Here is a 19267-nt window from a genome sequence, read left to right on the forward strand (position 1 = left end):
GATGCATAACCACACGACTGAAAGTCGAATCGCTTCGACTTTACGATGTTCCGATACACAAATTTACCAATTTTTACCACACCGACCCCACTCACACCACACTATACTGATCAATGAATTCACTGTGGATCTACTTCCAAAGTGTATTCATGCGCCAAACGTGCCGCCGACAAAACAATACGAAAAGATGTTCACTTGTTATTCGTATCGTCAAACTGAACGATTCACGATGTTTTATACACTGCTTACACAAAGGTCTGTGAACCTACTTGGGGGTTTGTGTGATACAGACAATTTGTTTCAAGTATTGCAGTCTCCAACACCGGCGTCACTAGCGCGATCTGGTGGCAGACACTTCAACTTACGGACGCTCGCGCAAGAGGAGGGAATTTTAAACCCACTCCAGGCTGCGTATTAGTAAGGCGTAGCTGAAAACATAATTTGCCGTTCCACTGAAGCTTAAAACTGAAAGTGTACTTGTAAGTAGCGTGTATTTTAGCTAATTTCCTGCAACATTGAATTTTCCAAATCTTTTCTTGCTACAAACGTATTTTAAAGTATGTGCAACATTACTCGTCAGCTTCTAAATTCTTCTCGAGTTCTTCAAGTTCACGTTTTGCGTCAGCTATAGCCTTCTCATGCTGTTTAATTTCATCCTTACGTTCCTGAATTTCTTTGAGCCTCCTCTCTTTCAATTTGTTGATAAGTTCGTTATCCTGCAACATAGCAAAATAAAACATAAAGCGTGCATACAGAATTTAATACCAAGGCATACTGTTAGGCCAGACCATGACATTTCGCACGACAAAAGGATCCAATTTATGGCACTGGAATGATAGATAAAGAATAATATTTTCAAATCGTTTCACAGAAAGAACAAACTCTTAGGAATAAAAATTTAAACAATATAAAACTAAAAAGCAGTGAGCTATGTTGCTAAGGTATTCGAAACACAGTTAACCAACGGACCAAACAGTACACATTCCAATTCGAGCCAAAAGTGTATGAAACTATAATGGCACCGTGTGACTATTACGAAGGTATTTATTAGTGAAGTATTCACTATATGCAATATTAATTTTCACGGTATTTGGCTACTAATCAGCTCTGAAATAAATTGAAGATATTCTTCGTTTCATGGATAACGGTTCCATATCGACTCATCTTGGCTCCGATACGTACTGTTTTAGGCAGTTTTATACACCGTTCGGCGTTTACACTACCGTTTGTGGCACGTACAGTACCTTTGCTCTCTGACTACACAATTGTCTGCTGTATACAGGAAAATATAACTAAATAACTACAGTGAACTAAACAGCTTACAATCGCTTGCGAAAAGCGCCACTGTTGTTTAATAAAAATATCAACAATATACACTTAATATGACTTTTTTCCCAGTAGCATCAATCTTAGTACTGAGTGCCACTACCAGTATAGCATCGAAACACGTGTTTGTAGCATCTGAGGTCATCAAAAGGTACACTAGAGACTTACAAAGTTATTTTCAGATGCAAAACTATTTTCAGACAACTAAACGACGCGTCATAAGAAAACTTTAAACAGAGAGAATGGGAACCTAGTCAGTGTCCTTGTATATCGATGTGCGAAGAACGTCGCTCCCGTACGAAGCGATCAGCTGTTAAAAATAATATGTGTGTTCCGTGACAAATAACGAGAAGAAAATTGACCTCAAAATACAGCTAAATTTCGTAACGAGATGTGAATAAGTACAGCAGACGGACTTCCCAGAACATTTCCATTAGTTGCTCCTCATCTGACGGGCCCACATCATTTCCTATCCGCTTGGATACCACCTATAGCAGACGAAGTTACGTTAAGAATTACTTATACAAGTAACCATGTCTGTAATACAGGGAAACACAGTAACAATTGTAACAGCTGAAAATGCAAGACAGTGGTAATTAGATGCAAATCTTGCCAACATCGTTCTGCGCATTATAGTTGCCCAGTGCCTAATACCTTGCTGTGAGAAACACTCAGATCAGGAGTAGGTAATTTCAGAACAAGAAGCAAGCGGGAAAACCAAGCTATGGAGGCACAAGGTCCAGTTGAACGCCATGCCCAATTTCCTGTATAGTAGATAAATTTTCAAGCAAAGCCTACCACCACGGATGTATTGTCATTGTTGTCTGAATCTATATAATTTTAATGAGCATAGCTTCAAGTTGGTATTAGAGAGGCTTGTGGCCCATAATAATAATAATAATAATAATAATAAAAACAGCTGGACCCAAGTAGAAAAAAACTGGCGGTGGAGGGCTCTTGCAAGTTAGGCAGACAACGGAACAAGAGTTACATGCATTGGTCGACTATGTGAAAAATAGCCAAGAATCGTCTATTACTGAAGTCAACAATAGAACGCTTCTCAAAGTGCAGTAAACCAAGAAACAACACCGAAAAGGTGCGCTCCAGTACTGGACTGACAGCTTCGGTAATACAGCAATACATGGGCAGGTTTTGGAGAACATGTGAAACAAAATAGACGAGGAAAGAAAATCTGACCAGTGGAAGTCTAAAGGTGGAAACTGAAGCATTCACTTTTGCTGCAGAGGGACAAAACCCTCAGAACTAACGTCATCAAGGCTAGCATCTAGAGATCAGCAGAACACCCGAAGTTCACACTCTGCAAAGAATCTGAGGAAACAATCGTGCACATCTTGAGCTGTTACAAGAGATCGCCGTAACTAGTTACGTGCAGAGCCGAAATACTGTGGCAGAGATGATCCGCTAGAATTAATGCCAAAATTATCATCTGCAGCTGGCAAAGAATTGGTGGGACCAAAAGCTACAAAAATGGTCGAAAACAAAGGTGCCAAATTTCTGCGGGACTTCGACGTCAGACAGATCGAATGCTGCAACACAATGTACTAGACAACACAATTGTGGAGAAAGAGACAAGGTGGATCACTGACATTGGTATCTCAGGTGATAGCACAATCGACGACAAAGAACTGGGAAAAGTTACCAGACACGAGGACCTGAAAATCGAACTACAAAAAGCCACTTTACTGCGGTCTGCACGAACTGTTAACCGATGTATCTACACCTCCATGATTGCTCCGCAGTTCAAAAGTGCAAGCTCTGATTTGTTTTATTTTGTTATAATTATCTTTTCTCTCTCTGTAGATGGGCACCAACAAAATATGTTCGCAATCTGAAGAGAAAGCTGATAATTGAAATTTCATGAGTAGATCCTGTCGCATTGAGAAACGTCTTGTTTTAATGATTGCCACCCCAATTCGCATGTCGTATTCGTGGCACTCTCTTCCCTATTTCGCGATGATACAAAACGAACTGCCCTTCTTTCGTTCTTTGGACTTTCTCGGCGTCCTCCGTCAATCCTAATTGATGCGGATCCCGCGCCGCAGAGCAACACTTCAAAAGAGAGCGGACAAGCATAGTGTAAGCAGTCTCTTTAGTAAACGTGTTGCATTTTCTAAAATGTTCTTCCAGTAAATCGCAGAACCTGTTCGCCCTGCACAATCAAACATATGGTTTACCTTGAGACTGTAGCGCCACTGCAGATTTCTCCGTTTGGCATAGGCGAACGCTACTTACGTGCTGTGAGCAGTGCTGCGATATGCATCGCTGCATCTGGCCGCTGTACTGTCTGCCACACTCGCAACTGATGCTGTTGACTCCACGTGTCTTATTCCTAGTTCATCCTTCGCTGAGTCAAGCATATTCTTGATTATGGTCCTTGAGTGAAAGATTGTTTCAATGTTGCTCCTTTTTAATATTATGCAATCCTTGCCTTAGGCGGCCCGGCATACGGAGGATGTTGTCATCAGGAGAAACAAAACTGGCGTTCTACGGGATGGAGCGTAGAATGTTAGATCCCTTAATCAGGCAGGTGAGTTAGAGAATTTGAAAAGGAAAATGGCTAGAAATCAGTGAAATTATGTGGGAGGAGGAACAGGACTTTTGGTCAGGAGAATACAGAGCTGTAAACATAAAATCAGACAGGCGTAATGTAGGAGTGCGTTTAATAATGAACAATAGAATAGGAATCCGGGTTAGCTACTGTGAACAGCATAGTGAACGCATTATTGTAGCCAAGACACACGAAGCCCACATCCACCACAGAAGTAGAAAGCTACACGCCAACTAATTCAGCAGGTGATGTAGAGATTGAAGAAAAGTATGATGAGATAAAAGAAATTATTCAGTTAATGGAGACGAAAAGTTAATTGGGATGGTGGACTGTAATTCGACACTAGGAGAAGAAAGAAAAGGAAAAATAGTAGGTGAATATGAATTGTAGGAAACAAGTGAAAGAGGAAGCCGCCTGGTAGAATCTCGCACAGAGCATAATTTAATCATCACTAACATATGAAAGAAGATTGTGTAGGTGGAAGAGACCTGGAGACACCCAAAGTTTTCAGTTTGGTTATACAATGATAAGACAGAGATTTTGGAACGAGATTTATATTGTAAGACGTTTCCAGAGACAGATGTGGACTCTGACCACAACTTATTGTTTATGAACTGTAGATTAAAACTGAAGAAATTGCAGAAAGGTACGAAATTAAGGAAGTGGCATCTGGATAAGTTGAAAGAACCAGAGGTTGCTGAGAGTTTCTGTGGGAGCATTAGTCAACTACTGACAAGAACAGGGGAAAGCAAGAAGACGAATGAGTAGCTTTCAGGGATGAAATAGCTAAAGAAGTAAATAAGTAAAAATATAAGGCCTAGCAGAAATCCTTAATAAAACGGAAGATGTTGAATTTAGTTCATTGAAAGAGAAAATATAACAATGCAGTAAATGAACCAGGTGAAAGGGAATACAAACGTCTAAAAATGAGAATGACAGAAAGTGCAAAATGACTAAGCAGGAATGACTAGAAGACAGAAAAATTAAAGAGGTTTTTCGAAAAAAGAGAAGCAGCTGCATGAATATCAAGAGCTCAGATGAAAACCAGTTCTAAACAAAGAAGGGAAAGCCGAAAAGTGGAAAGACAACGCAGAAGGTCTATACAAGGGAGATGTACTTAAGGGCAATTTTATAGTAATGGCAGAGGAAGTAGATGAGAGATATGATACTGCGAGAAGGATCTGACAGAGAACTCAAAGATCTAAGTCGAAACAAGACCCCGGAGGTAGACGACACTCCGTCAGGACTAGTGACAGCTTTGTGAGAGCCAGACACGACAACACTATTCCATCTCGTGTGCAAGATGTATGGGACAGGCGAAATACTCTCAGACTTCTAGAAGAATGTAATTATTCCAATTCCAAAGAAACCAAGTGCTGACAGATGTGAATCCTGTAAACTACCAGTCTAAAAAGTCATGGTAGAAAAATACTAACAGGAATTCTTTACGGAAAAACTGGTAGAAGCCGACCTCGAGGACGCTCAGTTTGGATCCTAGAGAAAAGTAGGAACGAACGAGGCAATACTGACCCTACGGATTATCTCAGAAGGTACGTTAAGGAAAGGGAAAACCTACGTTTATAGCATTTGTAGATTTAGAGAAAGCTTTTGCCAATGTTGATTGGAATACCCTCTTCGAAATTGTGAAGGTAGCAAGGATAACATACAAGGAGAGAAAGGCTATTTACAACTTGTACAGAATACAGACTGCAGTTATAAAAGTCGAAGGGCATAGACGGGAAGCAGGTGTTGAGAAGTCAGTGAGACAGAGCTACAGCATATGGTTCAAATGGCTCTGAGCACTATGGGACTTAACATCTATGGTCATCAGTCCCCTAGAACTTAGAACTACTTAAACCTAACTAACCTAAGGACATCACACAACAGCTACAGCATATCTCCGATGTTATTCAGTCTGTGAATTGAGCAAGCAATAAAGCAAATAAAAAATTGGAGTGGGAATTGAAGCCCAGGAAAAGAAGTAAAAATCTTCAGATTTGCCGACGACATTGTAATACTGTCGGAGACAGAAAAGGACTTGGAAGAGCAATTAAATGGAATGGACAGTGGCTTGAAACGAGAATAGAAGATGAACATTAACAAAAGAAAAGAAGGATAATGGAATGTAGTCGAATTAAATCGGGTAATGCTGAGGTTATTAGATTAGGAGACGAGACACTTAAAGTAGTGGATGAGTTTTGCTATTTGGGCAGCAAAACAAGAGATGTAGGGAGACTATAACATTTAGACTGACTATGGCAAGAAATGCATTTTTGAAGAAGAGAAATTTGTTAACATCGAATATAGATCTAACTACCAGGGAGTAGTTTCTGGAAGTATGGTATGGAGTGTAGCCATGTACGGCAGTGAGGCAAAGACGATAAACAGTTAAGACATGAAGAGAATAGAAGCTTTTGAAATGTGGTGCTACAGAAGAATTCTGAGGATTAGATGGGTAGGCCACGTAACTAATGAGGAAGTACTAAATAGAATTTGGGAGAAAAGAAATTTGCGCCACAACCTGACTAAAGGAAGGGATCACTTGAGAGAACACATTCTGAGACATCAAGGGATGTCGAATTTAGTACTGGAGGAAAGTGTGTGTGTGTGGGGGGGGGGGGGGGGGAGGGGGGGGGGTAAAAATCGTAGATGGAGACAGAGAAATGAATACAGTACGCAAATTCGGAAGTATGTAGGTTACAAATGTTATTTGGAAATTAAGAGGTTTGCACAGGATAGAGTATCATAGAGTCTTTGGAGTGAAGACCACAACAAGAAGACGTAGGTCGTGTATACCAATAAAAACAAACAGATATTTATCTCAGAGCACTAGTAATTTATTTCACAGGTACTCAATTTCGGATCCTCTATCATCTTCATATCTTGGACACAAAATTATTTTATGTCATTGAGCGAAATGGCACAGTGTTTAAGACAATGGAATTGTACTGGGGAGAAACTTCATAGCTTTCTGCGTCGTCATACTTAACTTTACGGTAGCTGTTACAAATCGTATATGGCAATCCCACGACTGTTCTGCAGAATTCTTGAGCGTATTCTGAGTTCGAATACAACTTCCTCTCGTTCTCTCCGTCCCCTCTATCTTTCCTCCTCCTCTAGATTAGTCTATTTTCATTATTATAATACGTTTATTTGTGTGATTATCTTCCGCAGCAGCTATTAACATCTGATATTATAGGTTAGCTGTCTTGAGCTGACTGCAATGTAATTAAAAAGAATTACAACTGACGCGTTTCGCTTTTATTTACAAGGCATCTCATGTGGTGTTCTGTAAATTTGATACACACGTTTGTACATTTATTTTTTATTTTTTGATTCTTTTAGGTTAAAAACAGCGTTTTTTTTTTATAAAGTTGGTGTGCAAGCTACTTACGGTGTTTCTTCACATAATCTGCTCCTTCCCCTCTCGCTAGCAGTGGCTGGTGTCGACGGGCTTTATCTGAAGCTTTTGTCATTTTGCGTTATTTCCTGCGCTGCACTATTTACAATTGGCTTTCTTAACTGTTTTTCATTCATCACTGCCACAGTTTTTCGCCTTCGGTCGCGCGGAGTGCGATCCTTTTTTGTCTTTGAGGCAAAACAGAAGAAAAGACGATTGCAATCTGCACGATCAAAACAAAGCACTCGAGGTCAACGTGCATTTACAAAATGTGAAACTGGAAGTATATTCTGTGTTAGTGAAGTGCCGTTCAAGTAAGAGCCAAAAACCGTGAGGAATAATAGTAATTTAAACTTGAGAACACTTTACAATCTTGACAAACAGATTTGTAACGAAAACGACATTGTTACAGTGACCACGCAGATGCGAGGTAAAGCGAAATGCGTCTGGTCTAAATAAGACTTTTAACTACATCCACAAATGCAGAATATATCTTGGGTGTCCGGACATTTGCCACGCCGGACATTTGCCACGATTTTACCTGCTCCTAAGGGTTGGGTCCCTTGTTTCCCCCTCCTCCTCGAAGGGTATAGACGGGAAGCTTTGCTTTCGAAGTTCTTAACGTGACCATCAGTATGGAAGTTATTACAATGAACAAGGGCAGGCCTTCTGCTCATTACAAAGTTTACGTGTATCTTAAACAGAGGGAATCCAAAGAAGGTGTTGTTACATGGATGTGCTTACGCCGAAAAGCGGATCATTGCAAGGGAAAGCTGCTTTCGAGGAACGGAGAAGTGTTGAACGTATTGGAACATCTCTGTGGACCACCTGACGATGCGGCTCTGAAAGTGAGAAAGCAAGTGGAAAGGGCGAAGAGAAGGTCTCGAGAAGAAACTATACAGTTATCGGAGATATACGCGAATGAAATGGGAAATCTACATAATAAAATTTATGACTTTGTTACAGTGATGCCTAATTCAGAATCTATGAAGAGAACCGTGCGTCGTCGATGAAGTCGAGATCGGGGGAAACAACAAGAGCCTACGAACTCTTATGAAATTGGTCTTCATGAAGATCTATTAAAAATGGGAGATTGCAGTAGTTTTCTTCTGGAAGACGATAGATTAGAGGTGAGAATAATGATTTTTAGTGGAAGCAAAGTAAAAGAAAGTTTACAAACATGTTCCTATTTTTTTATGGATGGAACATTTAAGAGATGCAGCAAGCACTTTGCAAAGATCTACACCATACACGTAGATTTAGGAGGCCACATTAAAGAAACAAACATTCTTCCTACTGTATTTGCACTGCTCCCTAATAAGAAGAAAGACACATATGTTCGCCCGTTTCGTCTGATAAAACAGGCAGTCTCTGAGTGATGTCCTAAACAAATGGATTCTATTTCCATATGAAGAAGAGTTTATGGGGAAGAATTCGAGTTCTCGGTCTAACTGAGGAGTACCTCTAGAACGAGGATTTAAGACTTCACGTCAGCATGTGTGCGGCGTTGGCAGTTGTAAAACCGGAGGACGTAAGCAATGAATGAATTGAGATTCATGCAGAAGCTCCTGATAACGGAAGGTTCTCTCAATTTTTTGACTACTTTGTGGATAACTGGCTAGAGAATGAGGATATCGCAATAGAAATGTGGGACTGTTACGGAAAAAGGCACCGAACGACGAATGCTGTTGAAGGGTGGCACAACAAAATAAATAGTATTATTGAAACCTCTCACCCTATAATCAACTATTTGGTGGAGTGCTTGAAAAAGGAAGCAGAGCTCACAAACTGCATGTACATGAAATTGGAAATGAATCTTGAAGGTAAGAAGAGGAAGAAGAAGTACTTGAAGCTGGACGACAGGATAGAGAGAATCGTAAAGAATTATGAAGAGACAGGCAACATTAGGCCTAAAACTATGAAGACCACTGAGTCCTCGCAGATTACTGAGATAAAATTATTAAAACATTGAAGCAGCATTATAGGAGCTAATATTAAGTTGTAATTGTAAATAGAGTGTACATTAGTTCAGCGTGTTTAGGCTGATTATACACCCGCCAGAATGGTAGACGGCCATTTATCATTTTCAAGGTCCAAAGCCTGTGCAAAGTGTGATGCGAATCACCCTTAAATGTAAAAATTAAAAAGTGTTTCAAGCCTCACAAAAGTATCCCTATTGTTGTCACGTTAAGATAACTTTTTTCTACCTTCCAATATTATGGCCATACTATTAAATAATTGTGAGTTCTAAAATAATTTTCTGAAGCTTCAGAATCGCAACTATCATCTAAAATATCATGGTTTGTTACACTGATAGGCCGGCCTGAGTGGCCGTGCGGTTCTAGGCGCTACAGTCTGGAGCTGAGCGACCGCTCCGGTCGCAGGTTCGAATCCTGCCTCGGGCATGGATGTGTGTGATGTCCTTAGGTTAGTTAGGTTTAATTAGTTCTAAGTTCTAGGCGACTGATGACCTCAGAAGTTAAGTCGCATAGTGCTCAGAGCCATTTGAACCATTTTTTAAACTTATAGAATACGCTGTTGTAAAAGAAAATGGGAACTGAACCTTTGAATTGCACCTAAAATTGACATCCCAAAACTGATCTGATCCTAAGGTTGACAATTTTGGCACCTAAAGTATTTTTTATTTAAGTTTAGCTGCAAACATTTATAGTAGATGTAAATCTACTTAAGTACATTTAGATATAGTCCTTTAAAAATTAAAATTTCTTACTAAATTGTTGATTATCTTTAAACAGGTCATTAAAAGCAAGGAGCTTACTACCGAAAATTAATTGTTACTAAAAAAACATCAGAAACAGATGTATTAGACCTACTTTTCTTATACATTAGAGACATTTTGAAAAGATATTTGATCATTTCCTCTGTCACTGACAGTGTAATTTCAGTTGCTTTCCAACACCGGGGACATCTACTTCTAAATTATGTTTGCAGCTGTTCTCATTTCGAATTAAGGAATATTTACTTCGTCTTCTTTGGTGAAGGAATTTCGGAAAACGCATTTACTAACTCCACTTCAGTGGCACTGTCATCAGTAACATTACCGTCGCTGTCGCGTAGTAAAGGTACTTACTGAGCCTTTCCGCTGGTTTACTTAACATGGGGCCAGTATCTCTTTGGATTTTCCGTCACATTTCTAGAGCGAGTTTCGTTGTGGAAACTATTAAATGCATCTCGCATTGAAATCCGCACCAAATTTCGAGCCTCAGTGAAACTTCACCAATCTTGGAGATTTTGCGTTCGTCTAAATTATACGTGCCTTTTGCGGTGCTCCTGCAACAGCTTTCTGTCGTGTTTTGTGTACCATGGGGGATCAGTTCCGTCTCTTATTAATTTATTTGGTATGAATAGCTCGAGTGCTGTTGATACTATTTCTTTGAACTTAAGCCACATATGGTCTTCATTACGCGAAGCGAAATGTAGTGTGAGGAGGGCTATGCGAGAGGCGTTCAATGAATTCGAAAGTAAAGTTCTATGTACCGACTTGGCAGAAAATCCTAAGAAATTTTGGTCTTATGTCAAAGCGGTAGGTGGAGCAAAACAAAATGTCCAGACACTCTGTGACCAAAATGGTACTGAAACAGAGGATGACAGACTAAAGGCCGAAATACTAAATGTCTTTTTCCAAAGTTGTTTCACAGAGGAAGATTGCACTGTAGTTCCTTCTCTAGATTGTCGCACAGATGACAAAATGGTAGATATCGAAATAGACGACAGAGGGATAGAGAAACAATTAAAATCGCTCAAAAGAGGAAAGGCCTCTGGACCTGATGGGATACCAGTTCAATTTTACACAGAGTACGCGAAGGAACTTGCCCCCCTTCTTGCAGCGGTGTACCGTAGGTCTCTAGAAGAGCGTAGCGTTCCAAAGGATTGGAAAAGGGCACAGGTCATCCCCGTTTTCAAGAAGGGACGTCGAACAGATGTGCAGAACTATAGACCTATATCTCTAACGTCGATCAGTTGCAGAATTTTGGAACACGTATTGTGTTCGAGTATAATGACTTTTCTGGAGACTAGAAATCTACTCTGTAGGAATCAGCATGGGTTTCGAAAAAGACGGTCATGTGAAACCCAGCTCGCGCTATTCGTCCACGAGACTCAGAGGGCCATAGACACGGGTTCACAGGTAGATGCCGTGTTTCTTGACTTCCGCAAGGCGTTCGATACAGTTCCCCACAGTCGTTTAATGAACAAAGTAAGAGCATATGGACTATCAGACCAATTGTGTGATTGGATTGAGGAGTTCCTAGATAACAGGACGCAGCATGTTATTCTCAATGGAGAGAAGTCTTCCGAAGTAAGAGTGATTTCAGGTGTGCCGCAGGAGAGTGTCATATGACCGTTGCTATTCACAATATACATAAATGACCTGGTGGATGACATCGGAAGTTCACTGAGGCTTTTTGCAGATGATGCTGTGGTGTACCGAGAGGTTGTAACAATGGAAAATTGTACTGAAATGCAGGAGGATCTGCAGCGAATTGACGCATGGTGCAGGGAATGGCAATTGAATCTCAATGTAGACAAGTGTAATGTGCTGCGAATATACAGAAAGATAGATCCTTTATCATTTAGCTACAAAATAGCAGGTCAGCAACTGGAAGCAGTTAATACCATAAATTATCTGGGAGTACGCATTAGGAGTGATTTAAAATGGAATGATCATATAATGTTGATCGTCGGTAAAGCAGATGCCAGACTGAGATTCATTGGAAGAATCCTAAGGAAATGCAATCCGAAAACAAAGGAAGTAGGTTACAGTACGCTTGTTCGCCCACTGCTTGAATACTGCTCAGCAGTGTGGGATCCGTACCAGATAGGGTTGATAGAAGAGATAGAGAAGATCCAACGGAGAGCAGCGCGCTTCGTTACAGGATCATTTAGTAATCGCGAAAGCGTTACGGAGATGATAGATAAACTCCAGTGGAAGACTCTGCAGGAGAGACGCTCAGTAGCTCGGTACGGGCTTTTATTGAAGTTTCGAGAACATACCTTCACCGAAGAGTCAAGCAGTATATTGCTCCCTCCTACGTATATCTCGCGAAGAGACCATGAGGATAAAATCAGAGAGATTAGAGCCCACACAGAGGCATACCGACAATCCTTCTTTCCACGAACAATACGAGACTGGAATAGAAGGGAGAACCGATAGAGGTACTGAAGGTACCCTCCGCCACACACCGTCAGGTGGCTTGCGGAGTATGGATGTAGATGTAGATGTAGATTTTTACATGGTTTGGAAGGATTGGAGACTATCTCTTAGAAAGACGTCACCCGAATTTTTAGCTGCTTATATAAATATATATCGCGTTTAGTTTTGGTGAATCTCTTTGTTACGGAAGTGAGCCTCGCTACGAACGCGTGTTCACTAATCCCTGTATCCGTCGCGATGCTCAGGATTATTTGTGCTAAGAGGTCAAGAGTGCTTTCGCAACCATTTACAATTTGAATGGTCTCGTCAACTAATTGTTAAAAATAATTTAAAAAAAGCATTTAGAACAATTACGGAAGTTGTTTTCTATTTACAATAGGGTATGAAAATGTATTTTTGTCAACATGCTGAAGGTAGATTGAAGTAACTGCCAACTATAATTGTGTGAGTAGGGTGATGAGACTCAAGTTTTCTTTGAACTGTTCAGCAACTGTTTCATCTGAGACAGGGGGTCGGTAAAAGAGGCCAGTTATTAATTTATTCCGGTTGTCGAATATAACCTCTGCCCATACTATGTCACAGGAACTATTTGCTTCAAAGTCGATTGTGAGCTTACATTATTTTTCCTTAAGTTGTCCTTGTTTCTGTTGTAGTTGAGATAATTACAATTACGGCTTTTCCCTCCAAAACCTAAGATTCTCTGTGACCCTGTAAATACCAGAGCTAAACAATGTAGAACAACAACGTACGTTACAAACGTAGCATTCTGTATTACTTCATTTCCTTATTTCTAACATTTTTAAATTGTAAGTCGACTTCAGATGACATGTCAATCATAGATGTTCTTATCTCTATTTAGTGAACGTGTTTTCAGTTATGTTTTGAACATTGTCCCGCTACACTTTATTAATTAATGATTTTAGAGAGTAAATTAATATGGAGTATGTCGTTCTTCTTTTCAAACATTCACAAACCCATTTATTATTTCCCTATTGTCTTTTGGTTATGCAGTTGTAGTAATTAAGGTAGGCACAAATGTAGTGACCAAAAAGAAATGATTAGCGTACATTCACATTCTCGCTTCATCGTTCCTTTCTTGTTGCTCCCATGCCGATGGACTGTTTCTATCGCAATCAGTAAGCGTGAAAGGAAGCTACCGTACAGAGAGAGGAATCTATATTTATACTTGGCAGAACTAATTACATACTGACATAATCGTCGGTATTGCTTTCGTTTCCCAAAAGTTATAAATATTTCGATTTCGGAAAAGAAGCTCTGTATTTGGCCAAGATGTCGAAAAAGAAGGTCCCTTACGTACTGGTTGTATCGAGTAAGATGTGGAGACGGCGGACAGAGTTAGTGCGGGGAAGGGCGTCCCTTACCTGAGGGATCGCTACCTGGCGAAAGAGCAAGTGTGGCAAATGTCCGGCGTGGCAAATGTCCGGTGTGCCAAATGTCCGGCATTCTATATCTTGTCTGACTTGCAAAAAGAGGATAATTTGATGGACAACGTGAACACTGAGTCAAGTTCGCGCATCGTTTATAAGGCTGGCAGAAACTTATGGAGAAGCGTTGCACTGGCATTTGGGCGTCAGTATGGGAATGCTTTGATGGATCAGGCGATCAAGGAAGACGGCTGCATTAAATTCATGAATCACTTCTACAGCGCAGCCCATGTTAGCACAAACTCTAAACGATTTGCCTGCCTACATAATTCGAGCCAAGAGACTGTGTTACTTTTCCAACATGAAAGCAGCCGCTTCAAATGTTCAATTGTGTGTGAATTCCTAAGGGACCAGGCTGCTGAGGTCATCGGTCCCTAGACTTACACACTACTTAGACTAACTTAAACTAACTTACGCTAAGCACACACACACACACACACACACACACACACACACACACACACACACACACACACACTCACTCACTCACACACTCATGCCCTAGGGAGTTCTCGAAGCTCCGGCAGGAGGCGCCGCGCAATCCATGACGTGGCGCCTCTAACCGAGTGGCCACCCCGCGCGGCCTGCCGCTTCAAGTACTGGGCTTATTGGGTGCTGATTTTAACTCCATGTGGAAGATTTTGTCAATGGTTATTTATAATAAGACGGAATGTTCGAACGATTTAGAGTTCACGATAAGACGTGTGCATGTTTGCATTTCCTCGAATGGAAATCATTTCCAAAATTTGCTGTAAACTGAACAACATTAACCTACAGCGACATACGAATTTATGTTTCTTACTGTATGGTCCAACCAAGTCTCAAGGTGAAACTACGGACACAAGCCGATATGAACTCTCTTGCTTCGTCTTCTGTCAAGGACTATTTCTTGAATTATGTATGAGGGGCACTCGTAAACTTTTGATTACCATCGCGAATAAACAGAGCTAAGTAATTAAGTATTCGTTTGTTTGCAAATACATGTCTACAAGTTCTGCTAAACAATGAAACCACCACGACACAGTACAGCAGCACACTGCTGAATGAGCCACAATAAAATTTTGCAGCCCGTTGATAAAATGGAGTATGGTGTGGTAATTAGTTTTCAGTAGCAATGAAAATGTTGCAGCCGTGCTGGGCCAATCCAGGTGACTTCTTTAGGTGCTAAGAAACAAGAAATTAACTATATAACTTTATATTTTCGATTTACTACTTAAAGTTTCATGACTACCCATCGTACTTATTTATACAGAGATTGGATGGTTCAAATGGCTCTGAGCACTATGGGAGTTAACATCTGAGGTCATCAGTCCCCTAGAAGTTAGAACTACTTAAACCTAACTAACCTAAGGACATCACACACATCCATTCCCGAGGCAGGATTCGAAACTGCGACCGTAGCGGTCGCGCGATTCCAGACTGAGCGCCTAGAACCGCTGGCCACCTCGGCCGGCACAGAGATTGGACAAAATATAAACACTCACCTCACAAAATGTGAGGTTCAGTCCTCCTTGGCATCAACGTTTTCTCTGCCTCGTGATGACTGGGTGTTGTGTGATGTCCTTAGGTTAATTAGGTTTAAGTAGTTCTAAGTTCTAGGGGACTGATGACCATAGATGTTAAGTCCCATAGTGCTAAGAGCCATTTGAACCATTTGGCATCAACGCACATAAATACTGAATGGTAATCAGTGGAACGGAGTTATACCATCTCTTGCAAAGAAAAGGATTTCCATTCGTTAAGACGTGCAAAACATCTTAAAAGAGTTGTTGATTTTTTTTTCAGTAATTTCTAATTACGTTTCCTGACACAAATATGATGTGATGCTTAAGTTCACTACAGTTTACAGTTTGGAGAAGAAAACCGGTACCGAACACTTCCATGGATGCTCTCCATACATAAATACACTCCTGGAAATGGAAAAAAGAACACATTGACACCGGTGTGTCAGAGCCACCATACTTGCTCCGGACACTGCGAGAGGGCTGTACAAGCAATGATCACACGCACGGCACAGCGGACACACCAGGAACCGCGGTGTTGGCCGTCGAATGGTGCTAGCTGCGCAGCATTTGTGCACCGCCGCCGTCAGTGTCAGCCAGTTTGCCGTGGCATACGGAGCTCCATCGCAGTCTTTAACACTGGTAGCATGCCGCGACAGCGTGGACGTGAACCGTATGTGCAGTTGACGGACTTTGAGCGAGGGCGTATAGTGGGCATGCGGGAGGCCGGGTGGACGTACCGCCGAATTGCTCAACACGTGGGGCGTGAGGTCTCCACAGTACATCGATGTTGTCGCCAGTGGTCGGCGGAAGGTGCACGTGCCCGTCGACCTGGGACTGGACCGCAGCGACGCACGGATGCACGCCAAGACCGTAGGATCCTACGCAGTGCCGTAGGGGACCGCACCGCCACTTCCCAGCAAATTAGGGACACTGTTGCTCCTGGGGTATCGGCGAGGACCATTCGCAACCGTCTCCATGAAGCTGGGCTACGGTCCCGCACACCGTTAGGCCGTCTTCCGCTCACGCCCCAACATCGTGCAGCCCGCCTCCAGTGGTGTCGCGACAGGCGTGAATGGAGGGACGAATGGAGACGTGTCGTCTTCAGCGATGAGAGTCGCTTCTGCCTTGGTGCCAGTGATGGTCGTATGCGTGTTTGGCGCCGTGCAGGTGAGCGCCACAATCAGGACTGCATACGACCGAGGCACACAGGGCCAACACCCGGCATCTTGGTGTCTTGGTGTGGGGAGCGATCTCCTACACTGGCCGTACACCACTGGTGATCGTCGAGGGGACACTGAATAGTGCACGGTACATCCAAACCGTCATCGAACCCATCGTTCTACCATTCCTAGACCGGCAAGGGAACTTGCTGTTCCAAAAGGACAATGCACGTCCGCATGTATCCCGTGCCACCCAACGTGCTCTAGAAGGTGTAAGTCAACTACCCTGGCCAGCAAGATCTCCGGATCTGTCCCCCATTGAGCATGTTTGGGACTGGATGAAGCGTCGTCTCACGCGGTCTGCACGTCCAGCACGAACGCTGGTCCAACTGAGGCGCCAGGTGGAAATGGCATGGCAAGCCGTTCCACAGGACTACATCCAGCATCTCTACGATCGTCTCCATGGGAGAATAGCAGCCTGCATTGCTGCGAAAGGTGGATATACACTGTACTAGTGCCGACATTGTGCATGCTCTGTTGCCTGTGTCTATATGCCTGTGGTTCTGTCAGTGTGATCATGTGATGTATCTGACCCCAGGAATGTGTCAATAAAGTTTCCCCTTCCTGGGACAATGAATTCACGGTGTTCTTATTTCAATTTCCAGGAGTGTACGTAATTTAGTAGAGAACCGTGCAAAAGTAGATTCATCGGACCGCTTCCATATGTCAAAGATAGTCCTTGAACAAATGAGACCTCTTCCTTCACCCGGTTTACAAAAGGTTTTGCGAAAGTAGCTGTTCAATTTATGAGGACGTGCTGATAATCAATGCCTCCGAATTTTTTATATGAAAACTCTGAAAGATTTTTAAATAAAACAATTGTTTTTAACGTTCTGCATCTTTGTTCTTCATGTCTACATATGTATTTCTCAACATATTCACCGTGGCGACGAACATATTTCTCTCAGCGCGAGACCAGTTTGGAGATACTGTCATTGAAGAATGTTTGACTTTGTTGAGGGAGCCACAACCTCACTAATAGTTGCACCGCTTCATTACCATCAAAATGAGGTCGTTGTAGATGTTCTTTAAGTGTTGGCAACAGATGAAAATTAGATGGGGCCAAGTCGGGACTGTATGGAGGATGATAGGTGACAGTGAAACTAAGGGGTCGGGTTGTTGCAGATGTCGCGGCGCTCGTATGTGGTCTGCCATTGTCATGCCGAAGGAGAGAGCGCACCATCTGTGGACGAACTCTTCGAATTCGAAACACGATTACAACACACTATTCATTACGCGCCGACATAGTTACGCTACTACCGCCATGTCACACGCTACAATTCTAGCGGTACAGGGTTGCAAATATGCAAACATGAAAAATAAGATGTAGAATGTTGATAAGATCTGTTTCATTTAAAAAGCTTTAAGACTTTTCGCATAAAAAATTCGGAGGCATTACTTTTCACCACGCCCTCGTATATTTAAATGCAGCATGAAAGATTAAGGAAAGGCAAACCTACATTTCTAGCATTTGTAGACTTAGAGAAAGCTTTTGACAATGTTGACTGGAATATTCTCTTTCAAATTCTGAAGGTGGCAGGGGTACAATACAGGGAGCGAAAGGCTATTTACAATTTGTAAAGAAAGCAGATGGCAGTTATAAGAGTCAAGGGACATGAAAGGGAAGCAGTGGTTGGGAAGGGAGTGAGACAGGGTTGTAGCCTCTCCCCGATGCTATTCAACTTGTATATTGAGCAAGTAGTAAAGGAAACAAAAGAAAAGTTCGGAGTAGGTATTAAAATCCATGGAGAAGAAATAAAAACTTTGAGGTTCACCGGTGACATTGTAATTCTGTCAGAGACAGCAAAGGACTTGGAAGAGCAGTTGAACAGAATGGACAGTGTCTTGAAAGGAGGATATAAGATGAACATCAACAAAAGCAAAACGAGGATAATGGAATGTATTCGAATTAAGACGGGTGATGCTGAGGGAATTAGATTAGGAAATGAGACAATTAAGTAGTAAAGGAGTTTTGCTATTTGGGGAGCAAAATAACTGATGATGGTCGAAGTAGAGAGGATATAAAATGTAGACTGGCAATGGAAAGGAAAGCGTTTCTGAAGAAGAGAAATTTGTTAGCATCGAATATTGATTTACGTGTCAGGAAGTCGTTTCTGAAAGTATTTGTATGGAGCGTAGCCATGTATGGAAGTGAAACATGGACGATAAATAGTTTAGACATGAAGAGAATAGAAGGTTTCGAAATATGGTGCTACAGAAGAATGCTGAAGATTAGATGGGTAGATCACATAACTAATGAGGGAGTATTGAATAGAATTGGGGAGAAGAGGAGTTTATGGCACAACTTGACAAGAATAAGGGATCGGTTGGTAACACATGTTCTGAGGCATCAAGGGATCACCAATTTAGTACTGGAGGGCAGCGTGGAGGGTAAAAATCGTAGAGGGAGACCAAGAGATGAATACACTAAGCAGATTCAGAAGGATGTAGGCTGCAGTAGGTACTGGGAGATGAAGAAGCTTGCACAGGATAGAGTAGCATGGAGAGCTGCATCAAACCAGTCTCGGGACTGAAGACCACAACATCAACAACATGCAATACGAGCAGGACGTACCAGGAATGTATCACAGGGGAATCCGATTTGTTAAAGAGGACATTAAAAAGGCTC

The 19267-nt window shown here is 41.8% G+C and overlaps 1 protein-coding gene across 1 annotated transcript in view; it reads right to left on the reverse strand.

Annotated features, from left to right (window-relative positions):
* Window positions 1–569: 569 nt before the first annotated feature.
* LOC126176107 (ATPase inhibitor mai-1, mitochondrial-like) overlaps window positions 570–19267 on the reverse strand; it is a 93271-nt gene continuing 74573 nt past the window's right edge. Inside the window, exon 3 of the mRNA XM_049923282.1 lies at window positions 570–716. Within this exon, the coding sequence (XP_049779239.1) occupies window positions 570–716 (147 nt within the window). The remainder of the gene's footprint in view (window positions 717–19267) is intronic.

The sequence above is a fragment of the Schistocerca cancellata genome, chromosome 1 (assembly GCF_023864275.1).
Source record: "Schistocerca cancellata isolate TAMUIC-IGC-003103 chromosome 1, iqSchCanc2.1, whole genome shotgun sequence".
Classification (NCBI taxonomy): Eukaryota; Metazoa; Arthropoda; class Insecta; order Orthoptera; family Acrididae; genus Schistocerca; species Schistocerca cancellata.